The 18,546-nt window shown below is 44.1% G+C and overlaps 1 protein-coding gene across 1 annotated transcript; it reads right to left on the bottom strand.

The window, feature by feature from the left end:
- Positions 1–3,662: 3,662 nt before the first annotated feature.
- Tagln3 (transgelin 3) lies at positions 3,663–17,837 on the bottom strand. The gene is made up of 4 exons (XM_019208338.2): positions 17,418–17,837; positions 16,138–16,312; positions 5,396–5,498; positions 3,663–3,988 (listed from the first exon to the last, which is right to left on the bottom strand). Exons 1-4 carry the CDS (start codon positions 17,595–17,597, stop codon positions 3,847–3,849), a joined length of 600 nt encoding a protein of 199 aa, XP_019063883.1. The 5' UTR covers positions 17,598–17,837; the 3' UTR covers positions 3,663–3,846.
- Between the last annotated feature and the right edge of the window lie 709 nt (positions 17,838–18,546).

The following is an 18,546-nucleotide window of genomic DNA, read 5'->3' as shown; positions in this document are numbered from 1 at the left end:
GAAAAAGTGAAAGAAAGAAAAATGGGCCCACAAAAAGTCCATCTAATTGAAAAAGCAAAATAATTCACAAAAACAGAAAAAAATAGTTCATTTGAATATATTTTTAAAATACATTACTATAGCTGGGATTTAGCTCAGTTGTTCTGCCGCCTACCTCACAAGTGCAAGGACCCAAGTTTGATCCCCAGTACCAAAATACTACTACTACTGCTACTACTACTACTACTACTAAATACTACTACTACTACTAATAATAATAATAAAATGAAATACATTGCTAGAGTTGGTAGCTAGCATTTTATTCAGGATTTATGCATCTATGTTTCCAAATCAAAGTGGTCTGTAATTTTCCTTTTTTCTCCTTACTGAGTTTTGGAATCAATGCTGAATTATCTTCATGAAGTGAGTTGCATTTAATACATTTATATGTTCCAAACAATTTCTGAAATTTATCAATATCTCCTTCTTCCAAACAAGCCTATTTTTTTTTTTGTATAACCTCATATTTTCTCTCCGCTTGTTCTCCTCTGCCACACATACCATGTTGGTACCTTCTAGAATTTTATTTGGTGTTGCTCTACATGTTTTTGCAATGAGTTGATCGATTGAGGATTGAATCCAGGGCCTTCACCCAGCCCTTTCCGTGTGTGTGTGTGTGTGTGTGTGTGTGTGTGCGTTTGTATTGCTAAGTCACGATGTTGCCCTGTCTAGATTTGAATTTAAGATTTTTCTGCATCAGCACCTCTCACAGCTGGGATTACAGGCACTCAGCACTGTGCCTGGCTGTCTCTTTTATTTTTTAATTTGTATTAGTACATGTTTGTCATACATAATGATTAAATTCATCATGGGAAGTTGGTACACACACGCACCACATTTTATTAATATGTTTTTACTTCCCATACCCCTCCCGTCCCCATTCTCTCTTTTTAGTGCTTGTGTATTTGAAAAACAATATTTTCTGACTTTTTACTTACTTACGTCCCATATCAAATGTATATTTTCATAATATATTTTTCTTATTGGATCACTTATTCTAAATGTGTTTTGAAAAATGTGTCTTTGTCAATGTTTCTGTTTTATTCAAAAAATTAATTAGAACATTCTGTGTTCAATATTTTTTTTAAGTCTTGAAAATGTTTCTTTAAGTGACCACGGTCTCTGCTGAAAAGTCCAAAGCTCTTCTGATAATTTTCTTATATGTGAGAGCTTTTACTATTTAAAGGCTTTGAGAATTTTTCTGTTTATTTTCAATGGTCACACATTCTGCTATACTGTTTCCTGCTGGTGGCACTTGTCTTGCTTATTTGTTTGGGGCATTTGATGAGTCTTTAAAAACTGTTATTTTTTTCCCCTTTTTGTAAATTCTGGGAATATCTCATAATTATCTCTTCAAATTTTTCCTCCCCTAAATGATTTTTCCTTTCCATATGAGTCCAATTAAATAATTATTGATTCCATTTTTTAATGTTTCTTTTGTTCCTATCAACTAGTTGTGCCTGTTATTTTTTATAGAGTGTCTTGTCTTGGTTCTAAACATTTCCAATTTCTTCTCTGCATCCATTCTTCTATCAATCCTTGTTTCACTCGTTTCATTTTTTTGTATCCTTTTGTTTTTCTTCCTCACAATGGACTGTGGTATTGCTTTACGTTCCCAACATTTTCCCCTGTCCATCTTAGTATATTTGTTAAGCTAACTCTAAATGATTCTTCTATCTGATCAGAATGTTTACACCCCTCAGGGGTCATTAATTGCCTTTGTGAGCTGGTACTTCCCTGAAGTCATATATGACCTTACCTGTGAAAGCAACACTGAGAAAGGGAAAGCCCAGGGGCTGGCAAGTCTACCAATGCTCTTGTAACCTGCCACTCACTCCAGCTGGCCTCTGGTACTGCCCTGCACTTGGCAGACAGTTTCCTGCTACCTCTCAGCTGATTTTGCTCTTTTCCTGCCTCTCATTGTCTTTGGCACAGAGACGGATCCACAGTAATGTAGAAGACAGAACAAGGCACAGTCTGGAAGCTCTCTTCAAACTTGTACTAACCCCTCTGAGGGAGGCTACTTCCCAGGCCTTTTACCCCAAATTTCAGTCTGGTACCTAACCACCTTCTACCTCTCTAGGAATTCCCACTCGGTTTTCTTTCACCATCAACCTCCGTCTCTTACTTCTGAGGCAACTGAAAGGTAGGGTTTGAGGAAAAAATTAATCTGCCACATTTGGGTGCCATCTTGGACAATTCACCAATGGTTATCAAAAGGTCACAAGGGTCTCTAGAAAGTGTGTAAAGAAGGAAATCATAGAAACCTCTGAGGAAGCCTAGAACTACAAAGAATATCATTTGAAAAATGACCACCTAAACTTGGAGTGTGACATCTTTTATTTTAGCTTTCTTTGTTAATTAATTTTTTACCATATACATAAAAAACCTTATTTCTTTTCTTCCTCAGTGTATCAGTTTTTAAAAAAATATTTTATAGAAAAGAAAAAGATAAATTGATAGTCCTTAAATTTATTTGCCCTCTTTACTTTTCTGTCTACAAAACACTTTAAAAACTATCCATTTTAGGCAGATCTCAATCTTAGACAATACTGAATGTTAGGGTTTGGATCCTATAAACATCTTTAGGAGAGCAAACTACATAATGTATAATTCAGGGCTGATAAAGAAATACTATAGAAATAGCATCAAACCCAAGGCCTGGCCTGCAAAAGCCACATCAATGCTAAAGTGAAGATTGCCCATCCATTCAATCATCATTCAATGTAATCACTCACCTATCCATCTCTTTATCCCCCAACCATTCATCAGGTATATCAGATATTTCTTGGCATCTACGCCAAAGATCCTTAGAATCTGTGCTTTGACTTGCTTGTTCCTGTGCCTTCTTGCAAGTCAGGCAGCGGAAAGGCTGAGCTAAATCCCCGGCCCATTCCCATATCTTCTCAAATAGTAAACACAGTAAGTCCAAAGCAGGTGGTCAAAGAATATGTGGAGGTCAAAGACCTTGCTCTTCAACTCAACTGTGAGCTCTCCCTTTCCTGAATATTCTACTGCAGTTGCCAAGACGAACATCGTGATGGAGCTTCGTCACAGATAACATATTTCTACAGGTTAAGCGTGATTCTGTCTTGTGGGCTTTTATTGGTTTGTTTGTTTTTTGAGACAGTCTCACTATATTGGCATTAAACTTGTTATGTTGGCCAGGCTGGCCTTGAGAGTGCTATGATTGCATGTGTGTGCCACCGCACTTAGCTCTTGTGGACTTCTTTTTGTTGTTGTTGGTGGTGGTGGTGATGGTGACGGTGGTAACTGGGGATTGAACCCAGAGCCTTCACACCGAGTATACTCATACCTCGTTTTTATATTTCAGCTTGAGGCAAAGCTTCTCTACCTTGCTCTATCATCCAAGCTGTGAGTGAACTTGTGACTCTCCTGCATCAGCCTCCCAGAGTGCGAGGATTGCACCTGCAACACCACACCTGGCTGTGGGCTTCTTGAACGAGAAGCCTGCAGGGTCCACATGACAAAGAATAAACTTTACATTTTGAGACACAAAGCTAATTTGTTTATTAGGTGTGTTGAGAAGGCGAATGTTTGGCAAATAAATAAATAAATAAATAATCAAACCGAGGCTTTGGGGCACAGAAGAGCTTGGGAAGAGGAAGCGGAGTCTTTGCATAGTTCTAAATGAACACAAGGTGGCAGCAGTAGGCAACATGGATTCTCTGCAGAAATGCAGCACTTTGCAAACACCAGGGACAGAAGGCTTTGAGAAAGAGAAGGTCAGGCGACTACTGCGGTGTGGAACGTTCGTCCTCTCCACCGGGGGCGGGGTGTAGCGTCTCACATGATCTGTCTGGGCATCCCGTACCCGGTCATGCCGGCCTGCGAGGCTCCCTTGTTGCTGCCCATCTGCAGGCCTATTACGTTCTGTCCTTGGCGAAGCTGCTCTTCTGAAAATCCTCTCCGGTTCTGCTGGGCTTTCCTGGACAGGGAGAGTGAGATGGAAATGTCACGTATCAGTTTTCAAACCCTTCTCAAGATGTACCGTTAGATAGGCTGTACCTTGGCTCACCAACTAGACCAACAATCCCTGCCCTAAACTCTGGCCTATCTTGAACTAAGTGAATCCTTAACTATGGCCTTGCATTAAGCAGGCCCTACAATGATGCATGAGCTCACTCACTAACTCTTAAAAAGCCAGGATGTTTTTCAGCATCATGGTCGAAGAAGAAAAGAGGACCCCGATGGCTGCTCTGGGGGCTCCCACTCAACTTCCTCTTTTTCCCATTCCAGACTTTTCCTTCTTCTCCCTCCACTTTAGGTCGTCTCAGTCTGCATCTTATTACCCTCCCTCTCACAGTTACCTCAAGCCCGTATAAAAATTAAAGTCCATTCATCTTACAAAGCATGCCACTGATCCCTTCCCATATTTCTTGTACAGGGTCAAGGATCCACGTTCCATTTTAGAGCTCAGGGACCTCAGGGTTAACGAGGGAAACTGTGTTATAAACCAGAGGTCAGCACGTTGGTAAAGAGCCAAATAGTTTAAAAGCTTGGACCTGAAGGCACATAGGCTATGGTAGATCAGAACGCTGGGAGAAAAGCCAGGGTTTTAACATGTCAATACCTAAAAGGTTTTCAGGCCAGAGTCATTTCAAATGATACAGGCTGATATCTTTTTGTAACTCTCAAGGACAAGGAAAGGTGATCCAGGAAATGAATTACCAATTATCTGCAACAAGGTGTTCCTTTTTCTTCATCTATAAGCAAGCTATCCATTTGAACTTCCTGCTTTTTCTGTCTGCTCCTCTCAATCACTTTGTAGGAAAACATGCTAAAAGACCTGTTTACCAAACTGAGATGACCATATAATTTATGATTCAGATCAGGACACACTTGAGAGTAAAAGAAGGTTTTATTAATCATACAGTGGAACTGGGACTGGGCCCGGCAAATGGCATATTTATCCTTCATTAAGTACAAAAAAATTTTAAAAGGATAGAGGAAAGGAAAGAAAGGTGGTATGTAGGGAGGGTAGGAAGAGAGAAGGAAGACTCAGGGCTGCATGAGTCATAATAAAATCAAATTCAGACACTGAGTCATTGAGTGCTTTGGAGAAAAGCCGTATTTCTTGCTGAGCCTCCGGGGAGGACCTGGACAGAGCAGAAGGATTCAGCTCTTAGATAAAAGGAAAGGACCAACTAGCTCTGGCCTGGGTAGGTGTGGGCTGGACGGCCACACCAGTTTATTCTTGCTATAGGAGACTCAGTTATGGGCCGGGAATGCTAGTTCCTCAGAGCTCTGCACAAAACAGCCTCCAGGAGACTCCCCCTCTTCATATTCTCTCCCTGGCTCTCTGCCTCAGGACGCAGGGAAGGGATGTTTTTACCTGTGGAACCAGGATGGTTCTCCCCGGTAACAGCCATCATCCTTAGTGACTGCGACACTGCCTAGCGCCATCAGGGTCCTCTGCACAGCTGCCATATCCTTCCCTGGAAACCAGTCAAGAAACGAAAGGCAACTGTGTATCAAGGAATTCTGGAAGATGTGGCTGGACACTCAGGAGGGAATTTGTGGTGGGAGTTTGTGGATGACAACATTCAATGGAGAAGTGCTATCAAACTCTCCCGTGAGAGGCCCTAAGATGACCAGACCCAATTTGCTCAAAAAAAGGGTCATACTGCAGCCCCGTTAGTTATTCTCTGTCACAGTTACCTTTCTGGTCTGTTCGTAGTGTCCATAGAAATAAGTGTCTGAAATACACGCAGCTCTGATACAGACCAGCAGAGGACACAGAGGTGGAATTGCCAACTGTAGAAATGGTCCTTGGAGGGGCGGGCCTGACAGTCTGCAGACTAGTGTCCTCCAGAAAGTGAAATGGAAAGAGAAAAGGAAACTGGGGATTGGTTGGATAGAATAATTCTGCCGGGGTGGCTCCCCTCTCTCACTTTCTATGGGTTAAAAGGTTCTAAAATCATCCACCTTCATCAAATTGAGTATTCAGTCGGCTCCTTGAGCCAGAAGCCCGGCAGGTGAAGAGTAGCAAATCAAGACAGAATGTATCAGAGTGACATAACTGAAAGGTTCCAAATCTTGTGCAGCATGAAAGGAGCTAAACGGACACAATACATCACTGGCTAGTGTGAGAGAGAGGAGAGCTAAAAGAAATGTGAGATTTGACCCTGCATGGGGAGGGGCTGCGCTGTCACCAGACGAAGTGCACAGAGAATACAGATGTGCCCTACAAGTCAGCATGCCCTCTCATCCTTGCTCCTTTCCACCTTCCTGGTGATGAGCATGTGCTGAACTGGGAGGGAAAGATGCTACTGTGCAGGTAGCCTGACTCTAAGAGCAGATCAGAAGTCTGTGCAAGTGGAATGTGCAGAGTGGAATGCAAAAGCTAAAAGGCATGGAGTTGGAGAGGAAAGGAGTCTTCACCGTGGCAAGCAACTGTGAAAGTTAAGGGCAAGTATGAGGGAAGCTCATACTAGGCTAAGGGAACCATCTGGGCTTTCTCTTGCCCGGCTGCTGCAGCACAGTCACTAGGGAATACAGGATTACAGGGGAAAGACAGATGGAAAATGAGAATGGAGAATGAACTGTAACAAAAATAAACAATTAAGACCCTCAAAGGAAATCCAACTCAGGATGTCCATTTATTCAAAGACAAGAGAAAAGGTCCTCCTTCCCTCTCCACCATCCCCCAACCCCACCTTCCAAATTCACCACAGGGTGATCGCCTTGATCCTAAGACCCTGTGGGGTTGGCTGATGGGTTCAGAGACAAAACACTCTCAATGGAGTCTTCCAGATTCAAAGAACAATGAGGATGGTGGAGAATGGAGTATCTGGGCAGCAGATGGAAGGGGGAGGGCACAAGCAATAGTAAGAATCAGGAGAGAGGAAATGCAAAGGTAGTTATTAGAATGACGCTTCTCTTCTACGGTCAAAAGCATTTCTGTAATTGTTGCGGTATAGCAGAATGCCTACAAAAAAATAAAACTATAGTAAATGACATTCTCTTCAGTTGTAAGCCATTAAAGAGAATTTGGAACAATGATTAAGCACAGAAAGGCGTAGGTTAGGGCACACCAGTCGTCACTCTACAAAAAGGTCACAGGAAGTCTGTTTCTGGTGTCTGGAAAAAGTTGGGCTGAAATGTGGAGGATCTCAGGAAATGTGGAACCAGACGTTGGGCAACTTGCTCACTGCTAAAACCCTAGAGCAACAGGTGAAATGTAAGCTTTGTTAAGCCACATCCTCTTTCATAAGTGGCTAGCCAATGCACATAGAACATGAACCCAGAAAGAAAAAATTACAGGCAAGAGTCAGGGTTTCCGGGAACCTAGAATTTTTAATACCTCACGCATTCTCATCGCAGGAAAATGGTAAAGGAAGCAACTACATGACTGATGTAGAAGCTGGGGAATAAAGTATTATTTTCAAGAAAAAATTGGAAAGATTTTACTTAAGAAAATTTCCAAGGCAAGAAATGTAATACAAATTATAAGGCTAGATGCTTTACTATATGTGAACTTAGCCTCATGGAGTTAGGATTATTCCTCCCCACCTATGGATGGGAAAACTAATTCAGGAAGTTAATTAATATGCCCAGAGTCATTCAGAAAAACACACATCACTCTGGTTTACTTATTTGGTGACTCTGGGCTAGCTTGGGTTAGACCGAACACAAAGTCCACTACTATCAGTTCACTCGGCCAGGCCTCTGTTGCTCATGGCGCCCCCTCGTAGCCAGGATGGAGAAACATGTTCCTCAGAATGAGTCAGTGATTCAGGGAATGTGAAAGGGATAAAACTGTGGGGCAGGTTTCTGAACCCATAGCACCAAGGACACCAACCATAAACAGCCAAAAGTCCCTGGATGGTTTTATCTGGAATAATTGTGACATGTCTTCACCCAAGATCAAAGCAAAGAAAAGGGCTGTGGTCAGTGTGATGGCCAAGTTAATTACTGTCAAGATTTCATACATCATTTCAAACACCTAGAAATAGGCTGTCTACAACCAGTTCACGTCTAATTCATTTTTTTGGTCTTGGATGATATGTTTTCTAAAACAGATTCCTGCCGGGGATTTAGCTCAGTGGTTCTGCCGCCTGCCTTGTAAGCGCAAGGACCGGAGTTCTATCCCCGGTACAAAATAAATAAATTAATCAATTAATTTAAAAAAATAAAAAATTTAAAAAAAACAGGTTTCTTAAGTGGTCGGGCTGATGAAATGAGAAAAGGACATTTTTCCAGCCTGACCTCTCTTACCAGTTCAGAACCTCAGATTAAGTGTCTACATTAGATGGAAGAGGCATGCAGGAGTCAGGCCCACTTGTGGAAGCGGATTACTGTAAAAAGGCATCAAAACTTTAAGTGCAGAAAGAAGCAGTGAAGTTAAGAAAGATCCATTAAGTGTGCTGGGCATAAAATAATGCAAGTTAAATTGCTTGTATTGCACATGTAGTATCTGTCTTGTTACGAAGACTTCTAGCCAGACACAGTTCTTCAGCAAAGAGTTCCCCAGACTCCTTGGCTTTTTAATGTGATATGGGTTAGGCCATCTCTTTAAAAATATGGATTTTGAGGTCATTCTATGGAGGGACTTACATACTATGATAAAAACATGATGACTATTTAAATTTTTACAATTTATTACAGTAAAACATACATTGCCATTAACTAGCCTCAAAATACTCTCTTTCTTTTTTTTTTTTTGAGCCACATGAGAGTTTATTTTTACATGAGCTGTGCTATACAAACTAAAGAAGGTTTTTTTTTCCCACAAGTCTCAGATTGCATTTCAGCTACTGTCCACCTAAAAAATGAACAAATATAATATAAGAAGTAAAGGCCAGTAGTGCAGAAAAACTGTCAAAGCCTGTATTGCTGATTGCCATGAGGTGCTCATTTCCCTGGATAACCCTACAAGTGTCTGGAATGTTAAATTAAATACATGGCAAATAATATCAATGTAATTTTTATTTCAGTCTGGTTGTCTTTCCAAGGAGAAAGAAATATTTACTTCTTAAGTCAGGCTCAAAATACTCTCCTTTCCTTTGAACACATTTATCCCATCAATTTTTGCTACTTTCTGAAGCAGTTCTGGAAATTCTCTTTTGTGAGGGTCTCTGTTTTATTCTCTCTCGCTTGCATTGCCTTGAAGGATACCCCACAGCCAAGGTCCTGGATATGCCTTCATGTCCTGAATAGACGCAAAATGTTTACTTTTCATGATCACTTTAACTTTTTGGAAGGTCCAGAAATTGTATGGTGTCAGATCCAGTTAATATGGTGGAGGAGGACACACCATCATTATTTTTACAAGTCCGCCTCTTTGATGGATGGCATATAGCAGCAGAATTGACCATATTTGGTCACACCTCATAAAGACACTCATGTGAGATGGCTTCCAGACTTACATCAGAAAGTGCCATGAATGGCAGGCCCTGTGTATTCAAGGGAAAAAGGAGTCTTTTGAGGGTATTGATTTATGCAGTAGTTAATGGTTATGTGTATGTTACTATAATAAATTTTTTAAAATTTAAACATACACTGCACTTTTTGATCTACCCTTTACTTGACAAGTCCTAGGAGTCTATGTTTTTGTTTCATTTTGTTTTGTTTTTAGTACCGGGAATCAAACTCGGGACCTTGCACTTACTTTCGAGGCAGGCAGCACAACCGCTGAGCTAAATCCCTGGCCCTGAGTTTATGTTTTTAATAAGCTCTCCATATGACTTAAACCATCAGGGTTATTTGGAGAATCATGGGTTTCACCTGGTGACTTCCAAAATAAATTAATCATCAAAATTCCCCAGGGTCTTAAATATTCAGATTATGGGCAATCTCGTGCAATAATTCTGATACAAACACATGGACAGGCAAACTCTAAAACTTTGGTTTCCAGTTTTTTAAAACCTCACAATGTCTGGCATATGATCAATACTAAGTAATATTTATTAAGCAATAACTCCTTCCTTCAGATACATCTTTCACAAAGTCAAAAAGTAAAATCAGTCATTAGGAGGGCTTTAATCCAAGTTGGAAACCAGCCCAGAGCTTTGGCAGCCTGAGAGTCACTCCTGAATACTTGGGTGGGTGCTTGTGGCTCTTCAAATCAGCCCAGATACTACTGCTCAATGCCATTCTTCCAAGAAAAGAAAGCAGAAAAACAGTGCTAAAAGCAAGACTGATCTGGTGCTGAGAATATTCTAGATACAGACATAGCAGAGGTGAGATCGAGTCTCAGTGGTGACCTAACAGTAGACCACAGGAAAGAGGAGAAGCAAGTTTACACGACCACTCAGGATTTTAATTGGGCCATTAGACTCTTCTAGCTATCATGGGAAGAACTAGTACTAGACTCGACATTTCAAAAAGAGCTGGTAGATTCTGAAAAGGTTATGTGATGTATCACTCCAACTGCATGACATCAGGAAAGGTACACCTAGGTAGGTAGACAGGGAAAAAAGAACAGTGACAGCCAGGGGTGGGATGCCAAGGGATGAAAAGGTGGGCCACAGTGAAAACGCTCCGTGTGACCCCACAGTAGTGGACATACAGCATTATATACTTGCCCGAACCCTAGAGGTACAATGGCAAGAGTGAGACTGTTGGCTTTGAGTAATAGTGATGTGTGAATGTAAGTGCATCAATTACAGCTCTGATAAGGAATATTGGTAATGTGGAGGCTAAGCATGTGTTGGGACAGAGGGAATAGGGGAAAAATCTATATCTGCCTGTTAATGTTGTTTTGGACCTCAAACTAAATGAAAAAACGTACAAAGTCTTAAAAAAAGAAAGAGCTGGTGGCTTCCTCTGTGTTACCTGGGCTACAGCAGGCTGCGGGGGCCACTGAAAGCTCTACAAGGTTTGCCATCACTACTAGTGTCAGGATACTGACTTGACAATGAAATGTGCCTCATTTCCTAGACTATAACCAAGCCAATGTTCCCCTACATGTGGCCAGGACCCCAGATATTAAGCTATACTCGCTAGGGAGTGGGGCCAGGGATCCTGCCCTATAATGGGTGAACTTAATACTGGTAAAATTTGAGCACTGTCCCTCTAAAGATACTTCAACAAGAATTTTGTTCTCTTACTTTTATTATTACTTTCCCTGAATAGTAACTTAGGCACAGCCCACGATTCTTGACTCAGAGTAGAGGGAATATTTCTGCAGTCAAGAAAGAAATGTGAGAAGGTAAGTTGGTTTTGCTCGGCAGATTTTATGAATTTTTGTTGCTTGCTTTCTCAGCCTGAGGGACAGGAAACTGTATGCAGGGCAGTATTTCTCAAAGTTGGATTCCCAGGCCAGCAGAAGCAGGATTACCAGCAGATTGACAAGAAATGCAAATTCTTAGGCCTTACCACAGACATAATACCTCAGAACCTCTGGGATTGTAGCCCAGCAACCTGTGTTTTAACAGGCTCACCAAATGATTCCAATACACGTGAGAGTTTGAGAACCACTTCTGAAGGAAAAACCTGGCAACTACAATTATCAGTAGCCACTACAGTAAAGGCAGTGAAAGCTGCCCTGACAGAAAAGGAGGCTTCAAGCAGCAGGAATTTCTTAACATCGCAGGTCACCACAGCTCCCTGAGGTATCCCAAAATATCTCTCACACTGAGTGAAATCTCTTCTCTTCTGCTGTTGAAGAATGACACATACAATGACACCTCCCCAGATAATATATTTGGACTTTTTGGGCTTTCCACTCCCAGTGTAAACCACACCTCACTGCCTGGTACTAGTTTAGGCAACAAGGAACATCTTGCTGTCAAGTCAAAGTGTCCATTTCTACCTGACACTCACAGTGATGGTGAGCCTTTTAGAGGTTTCACAGATACAGACAGCCTGCCAGTCTTCGAGAGAAGGAAACAGACATTTACAAAACTGCATATCTAGGATCCTTGTCAGACTACTGACGATTGATCAATTGGTCTTTCTTGGACCTTCAAGAAATTTTTTTATGCTTAATACTCACCAGGTGATTATTCAAATAAACCAAAGAGGTCAGGTGCTGATGGACTAATAGTAGGGATAGAGAAGCCAACATTTATTAGGTGTCTAGTAGCCAGGCATTGTGCTAAACATTTTACACATTTAATCCCTATAAGAACCCATGAGGGAGGGCTAGGCCAGCTTATGGAGAAGAAAACTGAGGTTCTAAGAAGCTAAGCAACCTAAACAAGGTCATACAACAAGTAGGCTACTAACAAAAGGGTTTCAACCTGTCTACTTTAATCTCACACTCTTTTCGTTGTACCAGGATGCTCTAAGCCTAAAATTAGCAAAGCAATATATCATGGAGAAACATATCAAAGAGGCAATGACCAGTAAATGAAAAACAGTCCATGAAGTGAGCGTAGAGCTAGCCTCTTTTGCTTGGAGAATGGGTGAGGTGGTAGAGAGCTCACAGATAGCACAGAGGCCAAAGGTCATCCTGGCAACCCCTTTTAGCTCCTGTGTGTGGCCATTAAGCCGACGTGTGTTAGGAAGACTATATGCCTTTCCAGCCTTGTTCCTCCTCCATTTTTGATTCGCCCCAGCAAGGACAGGTCAATGACACGAACAATTTTACATTGCCAACACTTATCATATTGTTTTTGCCAAGCACTTCTCTCAGCACTGCCAGTGTGTCACCTCATTTGTTCTCCATATCAATCCTGTGAAATAGGCGCTATTCTCCCCACTTTATACCCAAGAAAATCAAGGCTTAGAGGAGTTAACTGCTAAGTGGGGATGGAAGGGTTGCAGCAGGCAGCCTAATTCCTGACTCGGGAACCTGCGGGATACTATACCTTCCAGGATAAGATTTCACTGGAGTCTTTTTGGCTAGAGGTTAGACCAGTGGATTTCCTTGTTCTCACTGTTTTCTCTGTTACACATTCTCACACTCACACACACGCACGCGCGTGCGCGCACACCCCTTCCTTTCTTCCTCCTTTCTTCCCTCTTCCTTCGTCTGTTCACAAAATGATGCTGAAGTCTTAGCTACAGTGTACTCTCCTCTGAGTCACAAACTGGAAGCCATGGCAAACCTGAAAGGAACCTGCCATTCACCTTCTCTCATCCAAGAGAAATACTTTCTGTAATCTGCCCTCTCCTCCTTGCCATCATTGAAAGGACTGGTGGCCACAGCTTGCCCCCAGAGGGGCCTTCTGAAGCATTGTCTCCAGTGTTCCTGTGATGGGGTTGTTTCCTGGATCATTCAGCCTTTGGCTTCTTATTGAAATATCTTGTTTCTGATTGCCCCATGTCCGTTCTAAATATTTTACCTCAAAGGGGTTTAGAGATAGCAGAGGAAACAGGGGCGCCTGCCAACATAACTAACTGGAGAGTAGACGGAAGGCCTCTGGGGAGCCTGGGCCAGGGCAACTCTATTGGTGAGCACACGAGGCGGCTGGTAAGGTCACTGGGCAACCAGGGTCAGGCAGAGCCTCCTTAGGAAGAAGATGCCAAGTCGGGGAAAGGGAAGACTGAGACCAGAGAAGCCCAAAATCCCTGCAGAGGAGGAAGAGAAATACCCAGGAAAAGAGGGCTGGACCACAGCAACCAGAGCCTTCCCAACCTTGGCCAGGGAGTCAGGAACCAATGTCAGCCAACTGAAATGTGGTGATGGCACTGACACCTCAGTCAGGGAATGGGATTGCAGAGGGAGTGTGGCACTACGCTAAGCAAGTAGCTAGTCCAATGCCTGGGTATACAAATGCATACGCCTGCACACAGGCAGGTGCATCAACGCATGCCAACCCTCCCTGCAACATGGCTTTGAGTCCAGCTTAGTCATCCACAAACTCATGAGCAGCCAGTCCTTGCAGAAAGGAACCTGGCCAGCCCTTGCTAGCTCTTACAGAAAGGACCCTGGCCTTGTCTGCTCAGGCTGTGATTCCACACCACTAGTCCAACCCTTCCATATCTTTGCTTTAAAAAATTATTTGATTGATTAATGAAAAAATAAATAACATGCTAACCACCTCTGTCCTGAGCTTCAGACAGTGACCCTGAGGAAATTTGTCCAATTATAATGAACCCCCCTGAACTTTAATCTTCCCTGGGCCTCTAGGGGTCATTTGAAAATGCTGAGGCATCTGTTTCCCTACTGCCAGTTCCTGCTTAGCCCATGGTCTACCTGGACTGTTGGACACAGCACCTTTGGAATCAGTCCCTTTCTTTCTCTTTCTTTAAAGCCTTATCCTTCTTATGTGCTAGGGATGGAAGACTCGGTATCTGTGTTATTTTCCTTTTCTGGAAGCATTATCCTTCCCTGGAACTGACTTGTCCACTACCCCATATCAAGCTACTGCAGTCACACACATGCCTCCGATCCTTCCCATTTGTTAAGGAGGATCTAATACACAGGACCGGAGTAGTGGTGGGGACCTCACGGGTGTACTATGTTCACCAGAAACACTGCTCTCTACATCCCTCATTGCTTGTTGCAATGACCTCCCAGGTATAAAATTCACCTTTCTGGTCTTTGAAGAAAAGGGGAAAGGAAGTAAAGCCATCTCAACAACGTAAAGGCAGGAAAGCTCCCTCAGGATCCCCACCCACCTCCTAGACTTCGAAGCTTCTTCCTCCTCCTCCTCTGAACTTCCTGCACTTGGAGATCTCACTATGGTCCTTTTCATTCACACCGACACTCTGTCTTTCACTTCCAGCCTTGACACAACCTCCTTGTCCTCCTTTTCATGGTCATCAGCTAGTCATCATTATGACTCATGCTGTAGGTGAAGGAAACCAAGGCCCCTGTCTAAGGAGTGGCCGGGCAGAGTAGTTAGGATTCCTTGGCATCAGAGAGCCTGGGTTTGAGTCTTGCCTGTTCTATCCTCGGTCTCTGATGAACACACATAACCACAGGCAATCTGCATCATCTATAAAATGGAGAAATTAAAAGCATCTCATAGAAGAAATCATAGGTATTATGCAGTAAAGCACCTAATCCAATGAGCAGGATGTCATTAAGTCACAGCTGTCTTTATTAACCAGGGAAAATCCTCATAGTTTTGATATAGAAAGCATTGACCATGGCAGCTAGTATCCATGAAGTCCAATGGCTTGCCCTGAAGTTTTAGATATCAAATTTCTGTGTAATAGTAAAAAAAAAAGGTAAACTTGGTGGTTCTAAAGTTGGGGATTCTAAGACTTCACTCATCTATGAGGGAAGCATAAATGATAGCTCCTTGCAGGATGCAGAGGATTAAGGAGGAAATTGTCTCTTTATAATTTGCTTGGTAGGATGGCCCTCTGGTAGAAATCTAATTCAACCATCCAGGGAAATGTTATCCTATTCTCCCTTTCAGAAAGCCACCTGGGTCACAGCTCTGGAAAGCCCATTGGTTAGGCCACAATGACAGCCAATGACAAATGGGCATGTGAGCCAATCTAGCAATCCTGCTCAGACCAAACATATTTTCATTAAAGGCCACTACAGATCCTATGGATATAAGTCCCAAATTCTCAGGCAGAATTTCCATTTGCATCATTTTCTCCAATAATGGTAGATTACTAAACATGCCCAGGGATGTGAATCGTTGTGTCTTTGTTTTTGTTTTGTTTTGTTTTGCTTTGCCTTTGTGAGATTTCCTCACCAAGTCAATTCACAAATGTGAAAGAAAAAAATAAAAAAAACATTCATCACACTCTTTGAACAGAACACCAATCTGAAAGGTACAGTCACCAAGCTCCCAGATAATTAATTAGTCAATAAAAGATTGGAGTGCAATGTACTTCTCAGCTGAATGACAAAATAGCGGCAGAGGCCTTTGTCTACAAGCCTTGCTGCTGGTGAGTCAGAAGTGCACTCGCCCCTGCCTCCCTTCCAAAGCCGTGATTGGTGATGGGAGGGTACAGGAATAAAAGGCATCATGTCACCAACTGCGCTTCCTCCCTGTGGAGGCTTCTGTTTACACTAGTTTGCTGAGGTCCAGGCTGCCTCCTAAGGGTGTGTTGTTCAGTACAGGAGAGCACCCACCACAAAAGGGGAGGCTAACAGTGTCCCAGAAGACAGCTGAGACCACAGGGAAGAACACCGTGAGTGGTTTTCATGAAGACCTAGAGCAAAAGGGAGGGGTGGGAGGAAGGAGGACAGATCCAAAGGCAGAAAATGCTCTTTACCTTCCCAAAGATCCACAGTCTGGAAAATATCAGTGGTCCTAACGCCATAGATCTCTGCAGCTTTTAGAAACTGAGAGATTTGCTCCATCTGCTTAAAAGCCATCTTTGACTCTGAGATCTTCGGGATGGGCTCTTGTCCTGGTGGGTATAAACTGTTTATCAGCTTGCACAGGACCTGAAGGGAGTGGAGGGGACACAGAATCAGTCTCTCCTTTTGTAAATGATGTCACAGATAAGAAGTGAGTCCTGCCACTCTCCGGCCCCCAACACGTACACCATAAAGCACAGCTCACAGATGGGCAAGAGCAAGTCATGGGCACCAGGAAGGCACGGGCTCAGGGCTGTGCAGCTAGCCCCTCATAGTAAACCCTCCAAACCCAGACCACCCTATTCCCAGGGCTGTACTGATTGCAGGGAAACCTATTCCCCTCCTTTTCCAGGGTGAGGGAAATAATATTTATAGATAGGGAACGATGCCAGGGGTGAGGACACAATTCCACACTTTAAGTGGAGGGATATGTCCATGGTCCTGGGGGAGGAAGCATTTTGATGATCTCTCAAAAGGCAGGTCACAGTCTCCAGTAACCGATCCCGTATGTGTACAAGTGAACTGGTGTCTTCCTTCCAGGCACCTTTAAGCCAAGTCTTGGGCAACCCGACAAATGCGTGGGCTATTAGTTATGTAACAGGAAATCTCTGCCTGTGGAAAACGATGGACTTGTTTGAATCAGCAAAGCCTTTGGTCCTCAGACCACCGAACGGACATACACAAGCATCTGGTCAGAACAGCAGTTATCAAGTAAGGGCTCCCTTCACCTCCAGGAGACCCCGTCCATTCAACTGAGTATTTCCGGGTGCTCTGCTCTGGCAAAGTGGCTACCCTCCCACCCCCGTCTCCTCTCTTTGTTTCACTGTAACCAGCCAGTTCCCTCGGGGTAAGAAATGGCCCCTAAGAGCTGATGCACTAAGAAGATTGGGGAGATTTAAGGAAATACTTCTCTATCCTCAGTGGAAACATAAAAAAGGGCTTCACATTTGCTAACATCTCAGATAACTCTGAAGAAAGCCATTATGCTCGGAAAGGTGGAGAATCCTCTAGTCTAGATAGGGAATTGTGCAAGAAGCCCAAATCTTCCAACCCTGGAGAAATAAAGGCATTTCCTTCACCTCCCGGTGAGACGCAGAGCTCCTCCCGCGGCTCCGGTTGAAAGGAAGGACCCTGGGGAGGGTTTCCTTGCCCACCGCCCCAGCAACCGAGATCGCCGCCGGCCTCGCCTCACCGTGCCGTCCATTAACCACTTCTGAAAATGGGTCCTGCCGGGGGGTGGGTGCTCGATGTCCTCGGCACACTGCAGGATGATCCAGTCCACCAGCTTGTTCTCCAGGTCCGCGTCGTACTTCTGCTCGATCTTCTCCTGCACCTCGCGGCTTAAGCCGTAGCTCGGGCCCCTGTTAGCCATCTCTGGAAGAGAGGAGAGGACGCGCTCCGCATGCACAGGAGAGCAGCAACTGCAGCCCCGACTCCCTGCAAACCGGGCTGGGACGTGGCCCGGCTCCCCGGGCCTGCAGCAGCAGAGCTAGCAGAAAGCCGGGCGTGGTTTAAATCGAGGAGCCAATGAAGCCAATGGGGTTTCACCTACAAACGGGAAAGGAAAGCGCAGCCAGGAGAGCTGGTAACTAGAATAAAGCCCCGGTCGCTGGCGGGTACTAGAGGCCCTCTTAGTCCCGCCTATCAAGGAGAAGAGATGATGTACCCGGACTCACAGTCCAGCCTGAACCCCCCGCAGGCAGCAAGGGGGCGGGGGGTGGTCGTGTCCTCTTCCTCTCAGTAGTGTTTTGCAAAGGCAAGGATCCTGAGATCTGCAAGAGCTGGTTATTCACAGGCGCGGGGTAAAAGCAGCTTTGACGTACAGCTGCCGCCGCCGCAACGCGCGGGGAGAAAGGCACACTGATTTGACTTTCTCTGGGCCCGAGGAGGGTCAGACCGGGGCCGTTGCTAAGAGCCCTCCAAAAGCCAGCCCTCTCCAGTGTCAGGCAAGCCCGCTTGCCTCCCTCCCGCTGGGAGCGTCTTTCTCAATTGCACAAAGCCATCTCCTCCTCGGGGAGACGGCGATTGTACACAAGGCCACTGGCAGCTGAGCTGCACTAGGAGCAGAGGGCCTGTGGGAGGGTCGGTTCGGCTAACTTCCATCTGTCCGGAGAAGCCAGACCACTTTCTCTCCGCCCCTGTAGCAACTGCCTGTATGGATCCTATGGGGTGGGGGTGGGGGTGGGTGGGGGAACTGAGAGCCACAGCCATTCACTAAGTCAGCTGTCAGCCCAGCTTCATCCAGGAATTTCCATCCTATGGGGAAAACCTGCCCTTCAGTGTGGCTTTATGCAAGAGATTTACCTCTTTAAAGTCTTTTC

This window comes from Fukomys damarensis, unplaced genomic scaffold (assembly GCF_012274545.1).
Source record: "Fukomys damarensis isolate Sample0158 unplaced genomic scaffold, DMR_v1.0_HiC HiC_scaffold_24, whole genome shotgun sequence".
Classification (NCBI taxonomy): domain Eukaryota; kingdom Metazoa; phylum Chordata; class Mammalia; order Rodentia; family Bathyergidae; genus Fukomys; species Fukomys damarensis.
This window is presented reverse-complemented; position numbering and strand designations above follow the sequence as displayed.

Bases quoted from the DNA above. Each gene is read 5' to 3' on its own strand.
- Tagln3 (XM_019208338.2), bottom strand. From the start codon at position 17,597: ATGGCTAACAGGGGCCCGAGCTACGGCTTAAGCCGCGAGGTGCAGGAG. The intron at 16,313-17,417 runs GTGAGGCGAGGC...CACTCCCTTCAG, and splicing joins AGTGGTTAATGGACGGCACG to GTCCTGTGCAAGCTGATAAA. The intron at 3,989-5,395 runs GTAAAAACATCC...CTCCCTGTCCAG, and splicing joins GAACCATCCTGGTTCCACAG to GAAAGCCCAGCAGAACCGGA.